This window comes from Canis lupus, chromosome 17, assembly GCF_003254725.2.
Source record: "Canis lupus dingo isolate Sandy chromosome 17, ASM325472v2, whole genome shotgun sequence".
NCBI classification, from domain to species: domain Eukaryota; kingdom Metazoa; phylum Chordata; class Mammalia; order Carnivora; family Canidae; genus Canis; species Canis lupus.
This window is the reverse complement of record NC_064259.1, coordinates 19,319,484-19,337,668: the sequence shown is the minus strand read 5'-3', so window position 1 is coordinate 19,337,668 and position 18,185 is coordinate 19,319,484. Positions and strand designations below refer to the sequence as shown.

The following is an 18,185-nucleotide window of genomic DNA, read 5'->3' as shown; positions in this document are numbered from 1 at the left end:
TACACAATTTTTGCCCTATTAAACTTTTGAGTGAAATTACTTCAAAATAAAGATTTTTAAAAATGCAGCACAATAGTCTACATTTTAAGGTGTATATACATATGTAGTAAAAACAATTTTTAAAATGCCTGTTAATTAAAAGCACCAATTCAGATAGTTGCAAACTTTTATGAAGAGGAAGGATGGATGTATTGGGAAAGACTACATATAGTATCAGTGATATTTTATTTGCTAAGCTATATGATGGATGCATAGGTATTCATTATATTATTTGTTATACCTTTAACAGTGTCTAAAATATATCATAATTTAGTTTAAAAATATACATTTAAAATATGTAGTCTTTAATACATAAAAATAAACATGAGTACAAGAAAACATAGGGCTATTTACTGGGAACTACCATGTACTTCATGTGCATTATCTCCTGCAAGTCTTACCCTCACTGCATGCCCATCTTATGCCAACATAAAGTATAACAGGGCTGACTCCAAAGCTCATGTTCCTAATCCCTGCCTTTCAGGGTTCACACTATACACAGCTAATGCATACTTTTTAAAAAAAATTTTATTTCTAAAGATTTATTTATTTGAGAGAGAGAGAGAGAGAGAGAACGAGTGATGGGGAGGAGCAGAGGGAGACACAGAAAACACAAGAGAGAAGCAGACTCTGATGAGAAGGAAGCCCAGGGCTGGATCATGACCTGAGCTGAAGGCAGATGCTTAGCCAACTGAGTCACCCAGGCACCCCTACACTTCTTTCTTCTTTGTGCATTAAAGCCTGGAAAAGAAACGCATGGGGAGAACCTGGAATAAAAAAAAAAAAAAAAACTGGAACGGAAAGCTAACTTTCTTGCTTTTTCTATTCCGAATTAATTTAACACACCTAGCAGAAAATATGGCTATACACTTTCAAACCTCACAAATATCAATATGAAAAAATGGTAATAAATTTTAATCTTTGGCCTGTTTTACTGCCCATATGCTCAATAGTATCATACCTCATCAGTCTTTTACTAAGTGAAGATTTGACATTTTGCAATTGTTCTTCCATAGCACCAGTTCTATTGCAGGGCCAAAGGTGAACTAGCAAAGAAATAGACGTTTGTTGATTTATTAAATTATTCTGTGAGATCAGCATCTAGATTTGTGAAGAATCAGTATAAATTCAATTATTTTGAACTTTAAAATATCAAAATCCTGACCAGGACTTGTATTTCATGGTCGTAAAAAAATCTTAGAAGCTTCATTAAACTAAGATTTATTACTTGTTCATTATAAATACAACCCGGAGTAAGCTTTCTTAAAAACCGTGTCTTTAAGACAAAATGTTTGAAAATCCGACTCAAGATAGCTAAGAAATGTTGAAGCTTTATTCAGTATCTCCCTGCAATGTGTATTTCCTTTAGAATACTGAAAGCTACGTGAAAACGAAAATAATGCTACTTTTGCCCTTGTAATTTACTGGGAGGTTGGGCAGCCGTTATTTTTCGGGGCACTTAACATTTCTAAAGTTCTATTTAACTTCTGTAAATCAAAAAAAATCAAGATTTTTTTAATCACTCAAAAAATTACTCTTCCTCTGTTTTTTATTGCTGTTTTTTTCTTAATCCAAGCAGATGCTTTTCTTGTCCCCTGCAACAGAAAATTGGTTATGTTAGGATTCATGATTATTCTACTATCATATTACCAGTTACAGGGAAGGTGAGCAAAAATGATGGGGTTGGGACGCCCGGATGGCTCAGATGGTTGAGCGTCTGCCTTCGGCTCAGGTCCTGGGATCGAGTCTCGCGTCCAGCTTCTTGCTCTGCGGGGGGGTGGGGGGGGGCTGCTTTTCCTCCCCCCCCCACCTCCCGCGTGTTCTCTCTCTCTCTCAAATAAATAAAAAACAAAAAAATAAATGATGGAGTTAAGTTTGAATGTGAATGGGAGCGAGAGGAAAATGAAGGAGCCACACACACCCCATTTAACTGGAAGAGTCTAAGAAACGTCTAACGTGAGCTTTCTTCCTACACAGAAGGATCACTTAATAGAAGACCAATGACTCCACTAAAATCCGTTTTTACTCCAAATAGACACCTTGCCTTTTTTTTTTTTTTTTTTTTTTAACGACAGGAACGGGATTCAGATGTCGCCTAACGCCTCTGTTCCAGAACCAGAGCCCCGACTTCCCTCCACTTCCCCCGGCTCCCCCGCAAGTCCGAGCAACAGAAACAGTAGTATGGGGAGGCGGGGTGGGGGGCAGCGTAGACGCGCCCACAGGGACCTTTAGAATTCAGGGAAAACACCGCCCCAAACACTCCAAGGTCTGCGAGTCTATGGGCCTGCGCCCACAGCTCCAAATACTCCCAGCCCGAGGATCTGCCCCAGACCAACACGTTTCTACCAGTCGCTGCAAACGTCAACAGACGCCGCCGGCCCGCGCCCTCGCACCCCACCCGCACTCTCCGTGGCGACGGCCGCCCCTCAACGCCCACTTCCTGCCGAGGGACGCGGCCCCGCGCGGAGGCGCGACTCCCGGGAACAAGTAACCAACACCGCGTCTCCAGAGCCCGGTGATGACGTCACGCCGCCCCTCTCTAGCATCGCGAGACTCTCTTCTCCCACCCCCAGTTCCCAGCGCTCCCGACCGCCCGCGCCGGCTGCTAGGCAGCGGCGGGGATGGCGAGCCGCGGAGCCGGGGCGGTGACGACAGCAGCGGCTCCGCCATTGGACGGGGAGGCCTGAGGGACGGGCCAGCCTAGTGAGCAAGGAGATAGCGAGGCGGGTGGCCCCGAGAGAGCGAGGGCAATGGAGGCCAACATGCCGAAACGGAAGGAACCTGGCAAGTCCCTGCGCATCAAAGTCATCTCCATGGGCAACGCTGAAGTGGGAAAAGTGAGTACCGCGCCGGGAGGGGCGGGACCTCGGCGCGGCGGGGCCACGTGCCGATTGGCTGCGACGGCGGCCACTCAACAGCCCGCGGCCCAGCCTCCTCCCCGCCCCTGAGCAGGCCGGGGTCTCCTGCTAGGGGATGCGCCTCCCGAGGAAAAACACTTCTGACCTTTTTGACCTTTGGGTTGCCCCCCCCCCTCCTCCTTCACTGACGTCACTCTCCATAAGGAGGTGCCTCATGTGACCGCTAACCCCTTGAATGTACCCCCCAAAGAGTAAGGAGGCCTAGGTCCTTATGTCAGATCGTCTGCCTAGCTACCCTGTCCGCGTCCTAGGTGACCTGTCCAGGACTTAGAGGTGGAGAATAAAAGTTTACTTATCCCAGCAGTTCTTGGCAGCCTAAGGGAACTCACGGGGGTGCATGTGAGGATCGGAGTTTGTAAATGTTACTCTGCAGACATGGAGCCCAGAATCTATTTTAAGAGCGTAACTGATGGTGACATGTTTCTCAAGGGAAGTGCGGTGGATGTCAAGGAGCCTGCATTATTTTTTGTGTATTGGCTTTATTTTTATTTCTGGTAGTGTCGTCATATCCATTCTGTCAAAGCCTTAGTTCCACCGCCTTTCTCTCTGCTGGATCTACTGGGTATCTGCTATAAGCTCTCCCGCATTGGGGGTGGGGGGAGGGGGAGGAGGGTGGGCAGAGGAACCAGAGGCCTTCTCCCAAGTGAATTCTAAACTGTCTGCTTTTCACCCAAATTATCTTACTTCCTAGGGAAGTGGAAGCTATTAGTTAAGAACCTCCCAAAGATTATCAAATCAATGACAGAGACAGGATTAGAACTTGGATCTTTCTTTCCATCATTGTATGCTGTGAAAATCAACTCCAAGTAGGAACTATATGCCAAAAGAGCTGTTAATGCAAGTGTTTAGGCCAGTGCCTTGCACGTAGTTGATGCTCAGTAAATGTTTATTAGTGTCATTTCTTTCCATTTAGCAATGTCCGGTACTATTTTAATTATGTATCTGTCTGTATGTATGTAAGTATTAACGTAGCAGTCACTGAAAGTCAACATTTATTGAACATCAAATATGTGCCAGGCATTAAAAAGTAAAGAATAAAGCCTCTGAAAGGTTCAATAGTAAGCTGGCTAACTAATCATGCATCACTTTTTAATTTTCTATGCTTAACAGTACAACATTAAAAATACCCCAAAATGCCCAGTGTCACATTTATTTGGCATTGTTTAGATTTATTAGCCAATGCAATTAGACAAGAGAAAAAAATAAAATATGAAATGCTGGAAAGAAGAAGGCAAAATTATTGTTATTTGCTAGTGATATGATTATTTATCTGGAAGCCCAAAGAGAATTAACTGAAAAGCTTTTAGAAACAATAAGAAGGGATCCCTCGGTGGCTCAGCGGTTTAGTGCCTGCCTTTGGTCCAGGGCGTGATCCTGGAGACCCCGGATGGAGTCCCACATCAGGCTCCCCGCATGGAGCCTGCTTCTCCCTCTGCCTGTGTCTCTGCCTCTCTCTCTCTCTCTCTCTCTCTCTGTGTGTCTCTCATGAATAAATAAATAAAATCTTTAAAAAAAGAAACAGAAAATTCAGTAAGGCAACATTAATATACAAAAAGTAGCTTTAATGTATCAAATGATATGGGACACCTGGGTGGCTCAGCAGTTGAGCATCTGCCTTCGCCCAGGGCATGATCCTGGGGTCCCAGGATTGAGTCCCACATCGGGTTCCCCACAGGGAGCCCGCTTCTCCCTCTGCCTGTGTCTCTGTCTCTCTCTGTGTCTCTCATGAATGAATAAATAAAATCTTTAAAATATATATATATCAAATGATATGTTTTAATATATAATTGAGAAATTATTTAATTTACAATAACAGCCAAAATAAAGTACCTAGGTTTAAACTTAAGAAGAAATAGGTAGGACCTAAATGAAGAAAAATTTCAAGCTCTACAAAGTGACATAAAGTTACTTAGGCAAATGGGAAGATATACTTTATCCTTAATAAGACTACTCAACATTTTAGGAATATCAAATCTTTAAAATAATCTACAAATGTAATTCAGTCCTATTAAAATACCAACAGGGTTTTTTCCTTTCAAAATTCATAAAAGGTACTAAAGTCCTTATGAAAAATTAAATGTGAAAAAAAAATTAAATGTGAAAATAACCAAGAAAACTGTGGAAAAAAGAAAACACTACCAGATAATAAAACCTATTTTAAAATTACCAAACTTTTCCTATTGGTGCTGGAAAGGGCATAGAGAGACATCAGTGGAACAGACTGGAGTCGAGAAATAAATCCAAACACATAAGGAAATTCAATTTACAACAAATGTAGTAAAGTGGTGGGAATGTAGGGACCATTTAATAAGTACTGTCGGAACAACTATTTACTATTTGGGAGTGAGGTAGATTCCTTTGGCATTGCTTTCTCAGAAATGAATTTTAGATGGACCACAGATTTAAAAGTAACTTGGAAAAAAATACCATTTTGTTGAGCCACCTGGGTGGCTTTGTTGCTTAAATGTCTGACTCTTGATTTTGGCTTAGGTCATGATCTCAGGGGTCATGAGGTCCTGCCCCATGCTGAGCAAAGAGCCTGCTTAAGATTCTCTCTGTCCCTCTCCCTTTGGCCCTTCCCTTCATGCTCACTCTCTCTCATTAAAAAAAAAAAAAAAAAAAAAAAAAAAAGCCTTAGTTATAAAAGTAGCACCATGCTCATTTTAAAGAATGTGGAAAATGAAAAAAAAAAATGTGGAAAATGTAGAAAGATAAACAATTTTAAGTTAAAAATTAAGGCATGGGGGGATCCCTGGGTGGCTCAGCGGCTTAGCAACTGCCTCCAGCCCAAGACGTGATCCTAGAGTCCCGGGATCAAGTCCCACATCAGGCTCCCCGCATGGAGCCTGCCTCTCCCTCTGCCTGTGTCTCTGCCTCTCTCTCTCTCTCTCTCTGTCTCTCATGAATGAGTAAATAAAATCTTAAAAAAAAAAATTAAGGCATACCCTAGTAAATAATCTTTGGGTCAAAGGACCAATCAAAACAAATGACAAAATAACTAGAAAGCAATGCAAGGGAGAGAATCTATACTGAAACCCTCCTAACAAAATTAAAGCTGTAGTGAAAGGAAAACACATTATCATTCATTTCTAAAGAAGAGAGAGAAAAACTAAAGGAACTTAATGGTTTTACAACTTTGTGAGTATACTAAAACCACTGAATTGTATATCTTAAAAATGTGAATTTTGAGATATGGTTTATCTTATTTTAAAAGACTACCTAGTGGGGATCCTTGGGTGGCTCAGCAGTTTAGTGCTTGCTTTCAGCCCAGGGCGGGATCCTGGAGATCCTGGATCAAGTCCCACGTCGGGCTCTCTGTATGGAGCCTGCTTCTCCCCCGCCTGTGTCTCTGCCTCTCTCTCTTTCTCTCTCTCTCTCTCTCTCTCTCTGTCTCTCATGAATAAATAAATAAAATCTTAAAAAAAAAAAAAGACTACTTAGTACCTAAGACATTAGAAAAAGGTCACAAGATAAACCAAAAGTTTTGGATTTTGAGAATTAGTTAATGAGAGTCAATAAAAAAAAAGAAAAGAAAAGTGCCTAAAAAATCTATTTAAGAAAAATAGAAACAAAAAATGACAAAATTAGTACTGAAAGGGAAACATAATTACATACCAGAAGAGATTAAAAGACTGACTAGAGAATATTGCATTCTAATTCTATAGAAGCACATTTGAAAATGTAGAGGAAATGGAGGACTTCCTAGCAAAATATAAATTACCAAAATTGACTTGAAAAGAAGTAGAAAACCCAATTGAGGGATGCTTGGGTGGCTCAGCAGTTGAGAGTGCCTTTGACTCAGGGTGTGATCATGGTCTGGGGATCCATCCTGCATCAGGCTCCCTGCATGGCACCTGCTTCTCCCTCTGCCTATGTCTCTGCCTCTGTGTGTGTGTGTGTCTCAAGAATGAATGAATGAATGAATGAATGAATGAATAAATAAATAAATAATCTTTTTAAAAAAATCATTCTTTTCCTCTTAACCTTAAATATCACCTTGGTCACTTTTAAAATTTCTTCTTTTAATGAGATCTATTTCTGGGCTCTCTGTTCTGTTCTACTGACCTATTTGTCTAATCTTATGCCAATATAATACTGTCTTGATTGGTTTCAGACTATATTTTAATATATTAAGATGGGTTCCCTCCTCTTTCCACTGCCCTGTCCCATTCCTCTTTTTCATAATTTGATTATTTCTTCCCAGACAGTTGTTCTTTCATATGAATTTTAGGATTATTCTATTTAAAAAAGAGGCTCAGGGCAGCCCGGGTGGCTCAGCGGTTTAGCGCTGCCTTCAGCCCAGGGCCTGATCCTGGAGACCTGGGATCAAGTCCCACGTCAGGCTCCCTGCATGGAGCCTGCTTCTCCCTCTGCCTGTGTCTCTGCCCCTCTCTCTCTCTCTCTCTCTCTCTCTCTCTCTCTCTGGTCTCTCATGAATAAATAAATAAAATCTTTAAAAAATAAAAAAAAAATAAAAAAAAGAGGCTCAAACCTGTTAAGATTTTAATGAAAACTGCATTAAAAAAAGAAAAGTACCTAAAAGTCTATTTAAGAAAAATAGTGAAACATTCTCTCTGTATTTATGTTATTTAACTTAGCTTATAAGATCCTAAGGGCCAGGAACCCTGTCTATTTATGTTTTAGGGATAGTTATTAATACAATTACTTAAATGTGTGTCTTGTGAAACACTTAGAACTAGTGTTTAAATAGTGTACTGGAGTTAAAGGGCTGCCGAACCCCTTAATCTTATGAATAATTTAGAAAAAGGCTATATTCATTTTCCCAGGCTATTGTGAGAGAAAGTATTTGTGAAGTGCATTCAAGCTATAAAATGTTTTAAAAGTAGAGCCTCTTAGCAGTAGTCACTCAAAGAAATTTTTCCTTCAGTTCACAATAAGCTTATTAACTGCTTTTTAAATTAACTGTCCTGTTTAATTTAGGTTCACGTTCATCAGGGAAGGATTTGAGCAGAATAAACTCCATTACTAGCACTCCCAAGTAAATTATAAGTTTCATGAGTGCTAAAGGTTATTAATATACAAGTCTTCTAAAATTGGTTTTCCCTGGCACTAAGCAAATTTCATTGGCATGAACAAAAGAGAGAAAGAAGTAAAATACTGATGTTTGTTATCCTCAAATAGTTTACTGTCTAGCTAAAGAGAGAAGGTAAATATACACATGTGAAATGATAACTAACAAAGCAATATGTGAGTGCTGGTGTGCGTGTGTGTGTATGTGTAATATATGCATACATGTTAGTATGCATGTAAAGTGTTAGAAGAGTTCAGATGCAGGAAAGATCTCTTACAACCTGGAGCTCAGAGTTTGAGCTGGGTCTTAAAGATTAAGTAAGACTTGTAAAGAAGGGAGTAGTACTTTTCCAAGAAGAGGGAAAAGTAATGACAAAAGTCAGGAAATCGGGTCTCTGGGAGTTTTGCAGAAATGGAGAGTTTATATTAGAAGGGTTCAGACAGGGAACACAGATTAGGGCCAGATTATGGAGAACCTTGAATAAAGGACAAAGGAATTTGGATTTCAAACCTAGCAATGAGAAGCCACTGAAGACTTTTGAGTTAGGGAAGTGAAATAATGTCAGTGGTGTGTAGTATTGACTACAGTTGGGAGGAAAGGAAAGCAAAAAGACCAGAAAAGAATTTCTTGTATCTGTCTAGGAGTAGATGATGAGGATCTAAATCCAAATGATGTCAATGGGAATTGGAATGGGGAGAAAGAAACAAGAAACATTTGGAAGATTTAGAAAGGCTCAGAATCAAACATGGCTTTAATATTCTGATCTTCTGTAGTAGGGAAAATAGTGGTATTATTAACAGAACAGGGATGTCAGCAGGATGAACTGATTTTATGTATAGGATTAGTTCATTTTTGGGCATATTGAATTTGAGGTAACAGCAGGACACCTAAGTAGAAACTAGTCTTAGTATTTTAAGTTGTAGATCTGCTTTTGAGAAGGGAGGTCAGACATTTAGACAAATGTCTAAACATAGACGTTTTGGTAGTATTGTTGAAAGCATGAGTAAATCTTCAAATGAAAAGAGCAAAAGGATCAAGAACTAAACTGAAATATGTTTAGTATTAAGGGAAGAATATTTAAGTAATTTTTCTTTAAAATTTTCACTTTTAGCATTTGTTTTCTCGGGATGCCTGGCTGGCTCAGTGGTTGTGTCTGCCTTCGGCTTAGATCATGATCCTGAGGTCCTGGGATCCCAGTGTCCTGGGATCAAGTCTCATATCAGGCTTCTGGGAGGGAGCTTGCTTCTCCCTCTGCCTATTTCTGTCTCTCTCTCTCTCTCTCCTGTATAAATAAATAAAATCTTTAAAAAAAAAGAAAATGCTTTCTCTTTCATTGTGATGAATGATGAAACTGTAATGAAGAATTGTGCTCATTTTGTATGTTTCCAGAGTATATTTACTAAAAGCACGTATTTTTCTTTACCTTTTTAGAGCTGTATTATAAAACGGTACTGTGAGAAAAGATTTGTGTCTAAATACCTTGCAACAATTGGAATTGACTATGGAGTCACAAAGTAAGTACATTGTTTCTTTGGACTTGTAAATTACATAGACTTGGGCTGTTCTAAAATGATACATCTTGAAATAGAGATTCTGAAGATAAATCAGGGAAGATAGGAATGAGACCATTACAGATAAGGTAGTGATCATATAATTTGTTCATCACTGAGCACATTCTTTTTGCCAGGCCTTGCCTTAGGTGTAGGGTCTAAAAAAATGAGGAGGTCAAAAGCCTAACTGGCAGATGAACCTTTTTAGGAAACATGTTCTATATAAACAAATCCTATTAGCAGATGTTTGTAAAGCATCATAGTAAAAATAATAGATACCAACTCCATCCTTCCTGTTTCTAACATAGTGAAGCTCAAATTCCAGCATGCTAAGAAGTACTTTAAGAGTTTGTAAAAATGCAGATTCCTGGGACCTGTCCACTAAGAGTCTCATTTGTCAGGTCTGAAGTGGGGCACAGGAGTCTGCATTTTTAACAGCCTTGGGTAATAATGATGCAGGTGGTCTCCAGGCCATAACCTAGGAAAGCATGACCTTGAGGTAAAAAAGTACCATTTCTCTTAAGGTAATTTCCTGTCTGGCATCTGAATTAAATTAACCTCTTTGAGTTTTAGTGTGTGAATACATTTGTGTTCATTCCCGACTTCATAACCTTTAGTTACATCCCCTCTCAGCTGCTCTCTCTTTAAAGCAAAATTTTCTAATATAAATTGTTATGCCAGATCTTCTCCAGATGCTCTTAGACTGTCGTTATTTTGTTTTGCCGTTCTTACATCCTCTTTTATAAGATGGATCCTGATTTCACAGATGTTAAAATGAACACAAATATGTGTCTTAGAATTGCTGAAATGTGGTAGAGAATTCAGGAATAAAGAAATGATCAGTGGTTAGCTTGATTTAAATCTACAAGTAATATAAAACAACTGTAGGAATTATGGTTTCAGAACAGAAAATGGAGGTTATAAATGTGAACAAGGGAATAATAATAATAAATAAACCAGGAGGTAACGTAGGGACAATGAGAGTGAGTACTGATGTCCTTGTATTCTGTAGGAGGGAGTCATATCAATGCTGTCTAAACTGAAATATGTCACTTAAGAGTGTGATTCTAACCTGTTATTGTTAATAATTCCTATTCTTAATTTAGAGGGGTCTTTTAGGAAATACATCTTGTGATGAGGAAACATTTAAAGTTCAGTAATTCTAGTTTACTTCAGTTTCTTTTTCTTTTATTCAATTCAATAATGAGTAACTTTTATACTTTTTATTTTAAAATAGCATAATCCCATTTTTATGAAAATACTTATGTTTATCAGTCATATCTATGCATGAAAGAAGACTGCAGTGAGGTTCATATATATTGACAAGGTTTTTTTTCTGAGTCATAGGATTTGGGACAAATTTTAAACTTCCATCTTTGTATTTTTCTTTAACATTTGAAATACAATATTTCATTAATTTATTTTCCAATAGTGATTTTTCTTGAAAAAATAAAAGGACAAGATGCAAATATGCTACAATGATGGACAGTATTTAAAATTTCTAATACGAATGGGTGTTATTTTCCCTTTTTGTTCATTATTTAAAATTTTTTGAAAACAAGCGGACTGTTGCTCTTGTTCAGTGAAAGTCACACAGACTTTTTTTTTTTTTAAGATTTTATTTATTTATTCACGAGAGACACAGAGAGAGAGAGGCAGAGACATAGACAGAGGGAGAAGCAGGCTCCATGCAGAGAGCCTGACGTGGGACTCCAGGATCATGCCCTGGGCCAAAGACAGGCGCTAAACTGCTGAGCCACCCAGGCGTCCCTCACACAGACTTTAATAAAATACACCTTAGTGGGCAGCTCCGGTGGCCCAGTGGTTTAGCTCTGTCTTCGGCCCAGGGTGTGACCCTGGAGAACCGGGATCAAATCCCATGTCGGGTTGACAAGCTGCTGAGTTGCTAGCTTCTCTTATAATGATTATCTGGAATCAAGAAGAGGTGCTAAGAAAGCCTCTTTTAAATTTTCTACACTAGGGCAGCCCCGGTGGCTCAGCGGTTTAGCGCCGCCTTCGGTCCAGGGAGTGATCCCGGAGTCCCGGGATTGAGTCCCATGTCAGGCTCCCTGCATGCAGCCTGCTTCTTCCACTGCCTGTGTCTCTGCCTCTCTCTCTCTCTGTCTGTGTCTCTCATTAATAAATAAATTTTTTTAAAAAACCTTAAAAAAATAAGTTTTCTACACTACCTTTTTAAATTCATAAGTGACATAAATGATATGAATGGGAATGCAGAAGCCATAACCTTCTTTGGAACTGTTTGCATTTGAACATTTCAGAGTACAAGTCAGAGACAGAGAAATCAAAGTTAACATCTTTGATATGGCTGGCCATCCCTTCTTCTATGAGGTAAGAAAGCCTTTTTGGGAAAACTTGTATCCAGTATTATCAGTGGATTAGGGAAAGATCCTGAGCTATCTGAAACAACCAGTATGCAAATCATGTATAAAATTAGGTGAATTTAGCTGCTGTTTATGGCTTCCTTTCTGAACCTTAACTAAATGGAAACCTGTTGGTCTTTTGTTCCATACCCTTAAATAGTGGTAGGAAATTTCATCACTAATGTTTCAAACACATAGATATGACTTTTTAACTTTCAAAGGACTGTTGCTTTATACTTCATACCTTAGCCCAGAATGTGAAAGGATAATTATATTCACACTTGGACTTAAGAATTCAGCAATGTGACTTCTTTCATTTCAAGGTACTAGCGTGATCTTTCCAGTTCACTCCTCAGCCTTATGTGTTATCTCTCCGGAGAGAACACCACCTGGTTTACTTTTGTCTGCCATCCATTCTGAGAAGTCTCAAAATAATCTCAAAGCCATTCTCTTTTGTTTTTCCTTCCTTGGGTTTTTCATTTTCCCTGAGGAGGCTCTTAGTTCTTTTCTAGTTTGGCCATTTGACTTCTGCTTTTATCTTTTATTTCCTCCCTTCTGCTTGCTTTGTGTTTCTTTTGCTCTTGTTCTGGGTTCTTTCAGATGGGAGCTTAGATTATAGATTTGAGACTTTCTCCTTTTCTAATGTGTGCATTTGGTGCTATCAATTCTCCTCCCAGCACCATTTCTCAGTGTCCCACACATTTTGATATGTTGTATTTTCAATTTCATTTATATTTCATTTTATTCATTCAATGTGTTTTTGTTTTTTATTTCTCTTGAGACTTTCTCTTTGACCTATGGATTTTTTTAGAAGTGTGTTGTTTAGTTCCAAGTAGTAGAGATTTTTTGTTATCTATTATTAATTTCTTTAAAAAAATATTTTATTTATTCACTCATAAGAGACAGAGAGAGAGAGAGAGGCAGAAACATAGGCAGAGGGAGAAGCAGGCTCCCTGTGGGCACCCGATGTGGGACTCAATCCCAGGACCCCGGGATCACAACCTGAGCCAAAGGCTCAACCACTGAGCCACCCAGGTGCCCTCTATTACTAATTTCTGATTTGATGCCATTGTGATGAAAGAACGTACTGTATGATTTTGATTCTTTTAAATTTGTTGAGGTTTTTTTCAGGACCCAGGATATGGTCTATCTTGGTCTTCTGTGAGTACGTAAAAAGGATCTGTATTCTGCTATTGTTGAATGGAGTGCTCTACAAATATTTATTAGATCTTGTTGATCGTGGTGTTGTTGAATTCTTTTTCGTGGTGTTGTTGAATTCTTTTATATCCTTGCCAATCTTTTGTTTGGTGGTTCTATTAATTGTTGAGAGAGGGCGGGCTGTTAAAGTCTTCAACTTAGTTGTGGATTTGTTTCTCCTTTCAGTTCTATCATCTTTGCTTCATATATTTTGCAACTCTCTTAGTGGGTACATACACATTTATGATTGCTATGTCTTGGGCAGCCCTGGTGGCGCAGAGGTTTAGCGCCGCCTGCAGCCCAGGGCATGATCCTGGAGACCCAGGGTTGAGTCCCACGTCGGGCTCCCTGCATGGAGCCTGCTTCTCCCTCTGCCTGTGTCTCTGCCTCTCTCTTTCTCTGTGCCTCTATGAATGAATTAAAAAAAAAAATCTTAAAAAAAAAAAAAGGATTGCTATGTCTTCATTATATAATTTTATTTTTATATAATGTCCCCCTGTGTCTCCAGTAATTTTTTTGTCCTGATGTCTACTTTATCTGTTATTAATATAGCTTTTTTGCTTTTCTTTGAGTAATGTTTGCTTAATATATTCTTTTTTATCCCTTTACTTTCAATCTGCGTATATCATTGTATTGAGTGACTTTCTTTAGATAGCCCATTGTTGGGTCATGCTTTTTAATCTATTATTGCCAATTTCTGTCCTTTAATTGGTATCTTTAGACCATTTACATTTAATGTAATTATGGGTATATTGGAGCACAAGTCTGCTTTTTTGTATTGTTTTCTGTTTGTTCTGCTTTTCCAGTTCTCTGTTTTCTGTTTCCTGCCTCCTATGAGTTAGTTGAACACTTTTTTGAATTCCATTTTGATTTGTCCATAGTATTTTTTTTTTTAAGATTTTATTTATTCTTGAAAGACACAGAGGCAGAGACATAGGCAGAGGGAGGAGAAGCAGGCTCCATGCAGGAGCCCAAGGTGGGACTCGATCCTGGTACTCCGGGATCACATCCTGAGCTGAAGGCAGACCCTCAACCGGTGAGCCACCCAGGCATCCCTGTCCATAGTGTTTTTTAATTAATCTCCCTGAATAGCTACATTCGTGGGTGCTGCAATTATAAAACCATTGAAGTTAGTACAGTCTTCTGGTGTCATCATTTTAACAATTTGAGTGGAATTTTAGAAACTTTTCCTCCCTTAGCATCTATCTTCTCCCATTTATAATTCTCTTAAAATTTTCTCTATATACTGCTAGAACCACATCAAACTGTTTAATCTTTGCTTGTTTGTCAAACATAATTTAGGAAACTCAAGAAAGAAGAAAATGTTATATTCACCCATATTTTTGCTTACTTTGTTCTTCCACCCTTTGCTGTATTCCATAAGTTCCTTCTTCATCATTTCCTTTCTGTTTAAAGAACTTCCTTTAGCCATTCTCTTAGCATAAGTCTACTGGCATCAGCTTAGTTTTCCTTGTTGAGAATGTCTCAATTTCCCCTTTGTTCCTGAAGAATATTTTTTCTGGTTATAAGATTCCAGACTAATAATTCTTTTCTTTCAGCACTTGATTAGTGTAGTGCTTTCCTCTGGCCTCCAGGATCCTGATGAGAAATCTGCTGTCATTTGAAAATGTTTCCCACATAGGAGAGGTCATTTGTCTCTGGCTGTTCTCATGATTTTTCCCTTGTCTTTAATTTTTAAGGTTTTTAGTTATGTGTGTTAGCATGGATTTCTTTGGATTTTTCATGTTTAGGATTTTCTCACCTTATTTAATCTGTAGCTTTATGTCTCATACCAAATTTGGGAAATTTTCAGCCATTATTTCTTTAAGTACTTTTCAGCCCCACCCTGTTTCTTCTCTCCTTTCTGGACTGATCTCTTGTAGTTCTATTGGTCCCTGAGGCTCTGGGTTTTTTGTTTTTAAGTTTATGTTCTCTCTATTGTTCCAGATTGGGTAAACTTTACTGTTTTGCCTTCCAGGTCACTGAGTTTGTTTACTGTCTCCTCCATTTCTTCTGGTGAGCCTAACTACTAGGCTTTTTTAGTTTATTTTCAGTCATTTATTTTTTCCACAATCTCCTCTTAGCTTCTTCTTAGGTGGGTGGGGATGGAGAGACAGATTGTTCCTGAGGTGTGTGGCGGGAGTAGGGTTATCATCTAAAGTTCTTTGGTGAAGCTGCCTCTTTCTTGCTCCTTTGGCTAAAGAGAACAGGCTTTTGTTGGGCTTTTATTTGTCTGTACCCACTGGTATTTCTAAGTTGTATTTCTTTAGTTCTAAGTCTTAGATGTATGAGGCAAAATAAAATCCAGAAACTTACTATGGTGTCATTTGTTAGATCCTGAGGTCCCTAGCTTATCTGCCTTCTTCTCTCCATCTTCCATGTGTCTTATATGTGTTTTATGTAACACTCACAGTTTTTACTTGTACTTAGCAGGAAGAATAGTGAAAAGTATATCTATTCTATCTTCTTGGGAAAAAAATGTATTGGCTGTATAACTTTCTATCTTGTGAATGTACCCAAATATGTATGTAGAATGAATTCTTTTTAAATGTGAAGGTTTCCATGGGTTAAGACAATTTTACAAGTATATATTGTCAGTGAAAATGGAATGGAGGCTGTAGGTGCCTGTAAGCTTGGCATAGATTCTGACTACCAGAAATGCTAGAATAAATCTTAGATTTCTCCAAAGTTATAAAAATGCAGTTAGAGGGCAGCCCCAGTGGCACAGCCATTTGGCACCGCCTGCAGCCCGGGGCATGATCCTGGAGACCCTGGATCGAGTCCCATGTCAGGCTCTCTGCATGGAGCCTGCTTCTCCCTCTGCCTGTGTCTCTGCCTCTCATTCTCTCTCTGTGTCTCTATAAATAAATAAATAAAATCTTTTTTAAAAAATGTTTTAAAAAATGCAGAGTTAGAAAATGCCTGAGAATTTAATGTGGGCCAGACCTCTGCCTACTGTAGGATTTCTTTCTGTAACCTTCCCAATCAATGGCTGTCATTCATTCACCACATACCAGTATGCCAGTTTCTGTGTTGGACACCAGTAATATACAGCTCCTGTCCTCATGGAACACAAATATGTCAGAGAAGACAGATGTTAAACAAATGACAGAATGCTTAGGAATATTTAATACCTAGCCTAGCTTATCTGGGAGGATAGAAAGTCTTGTTGAAGGAAGCAACATTTAAATTAAGCTTTGAGGGGATCCTTGGGTGGCTCAGAGGTTTGGCGTCTGCCTTTGGCCCAGGGCGCAATCCTGGAGTCCTGGGATCAAGTTCTGCGTCGGGCTCCCAGCATGGAGCCTGCTTCTTCCTCCTCCAGTGTCTCTGCCTCTCTCTCTCTCTCTGTCTATCATAAATGAATAAATAAATCTTTAAAAAATAATAATAAAAAAATAAATTAAGCTTTGATGGATAAGTTGGAATTACATAAGTTGGTGGGAATCCAGGGATGATATGATACACAGAATAGTTTTGAGTGGTACGGATTGTAATAGTTTGGAGAATGAATGTTTCTAATGATGGGATCACACTACTTCACAAGTTCATCCTTTATACTTCCAAATGTATCTGTAATTAAGAGTTGACTTTATGCGGTAAAAATTCTAGGTTAACAACTTCCTTTTGAAGGCTGCCTTTCTTTGACTTTTGCTATTGATCCTCACCTTGTTTTTGGAACACCATAGACTAAGTCCGCTTCTACTAGAGAACCTTTCTAATATTCGTTACTCTGTTCCTTTTCAGGTAAAATATTTTCTAGTCCTGCCCCAGCTAGGCCTTTCAACATCATTTGTGAATAATTTCTAGTTAGCTGATAGGGAGCTGAGAACTGAACACAACATTCTAGACATTGTCTACTGAAAAGCACTGAGAGTTCCTTTACTTTCTATCATTAGACACTAGACATCTTGTCAATGCAAACTGAAATTACAATAGCTTTTTCTTCCAGCAGCTCAAAAAGATAGAAGTATAATTAATAGAATTGAAATCACCACTTCTGAAGTACTGTTTTTCTGAATAGCTGTGATTTTTCCCTTTTTTCAAATATTTACTTGTCTATAGATCAAACCCTCCTTTTTGACAAGACCAAAGCCATCTCCTCCCTAAGCTTCAAACTGACCAAAGTATACTTTTGCTTGGCACACACCTGGTGAAGCACCCATAGCCATTCTCATGATCCCTGGCTTCCCCTCATCCTGGAGGCCTGTCCTCCATTGAAGCTACTACTGTCATCCATCCTTTTGACAGATTTACCCAAAGGCCCTACTGAGAAAGGACAGTCTGCTTAACATGTGAGACAGCACTCTCAGAGGACAGTGTCAAAGAGAGGACAGCAAGGGAATGCTGGACCTGTATCTTAACAGCAATCTTGCTTCCACTGATGCACATATCATTCTGGGGCTTGCTGGTATGAATTAGACAGTCTACAGAAAATTCTTGAGACCCGAATCATATTTTTTATTTATTTATTCATGAAAGACACACAGAGAGAGTCAGAGACATAGGCAGTGGGAGAAGCAGGGTCCCTGCAAGGGTGGGACTCAATCCCAGAACCCCAGGATCACGACCTGAGCCAAAGGCAGATGTTCAACCACTGAGCCACCCAGGCGCCCCAAGGCCCAAGTGACATTAAAGTAACAGCTTTCTCTGATCTACAAGCTAGAAAGTTTGCCATTCCCTTAGCATCCTATTTAATTAAACTTTGGATGCAGCAAGACTTCCAGGACTAACTCTGAGAGCTGTTTGGGAGCCAAGAATACGAGAGCTGTGGGGGACTCCATTGAGGCTTCTCCTTTGACTTTTTCATTTTACAGATGAGGAAACTAAAGCTGGTGATAAAACCACTTAGTCAAGATTACAGAGGTAACTAGTTGCTGAAACCCAGACTTGAACTTGAGGCAGTTGAAAGAGAAATCCATGGAGCTTGCCTAAATCTCTATTTACACACAAATCTCCCTTTGGATAGCATAATTTGCATTTTGAAATTCTTTCTTTTCCCCTTTGGCCTCTACTTACATTCTCTACTTTCAGCTCTTCTTGATTTAAAATATCTAAAATACTTAGACCT

General features: G+C 39.1%; 1 protein-coding gene and 1 long non-coding RNA gene across 3 annotated transcripts in view; one reads left to right on the top strand and one right to left on the bottom strand.

Moving 5' to 3' along the window:
• Nucleotides 1-552: 552 nt before the first annotated feature.
• On the bottom strand, nucleotides 553-2,091 carry LOC112664697 (uncharacterized). 2 transcript variants are annotated; one of them, XR_003139899.3, is made up of 3 exons: nucleotides 1,690-2,091; nucleotides 1,001-1,085; nucleotides 553-806 (listed from the first exon to the last, which is right to left on the bottom strand). It is a non-coding gene; the product is annotated as an uncharacterized LOC112664697 (long non-coding RNA). The 2 variants fall into 2 exon arrangements; XR_007402976.1 differs by having other exon boundaries at nucleotides 553-780.
• Nucleotides 2,092-2,568: 477 nt separating this feature from the next.
• The window catches only part of DNAJC27 (DnaJ heat shock protein family (Hsp40) member C27), a 31,345-nt gene continuing 15,728 nt past the window's right edge, over nucleotides 2,569-18,185 (top strand). Inside the window, exons 1-3 of the mRNA XM_025454484.3 lie at nucleotides 2,569-2,876; nucleotides 9,421-9,503; nucleotides 11,819-11,888. Coding sequence (XP_025310269.1) covers nucleotides 2,790-2,876; nucleotides 9,421-9,503; nucleotides 11,819-11,888 — 240 coding nt within the window. The 5' untranslated portion in view covers nucleotides 2,569-2,789. The remainder of the gene's footprint in view (nucleotides 2,877-9,420; nucleotides 9,504-11,818; nucleotides 11,889-18,185) is intronic.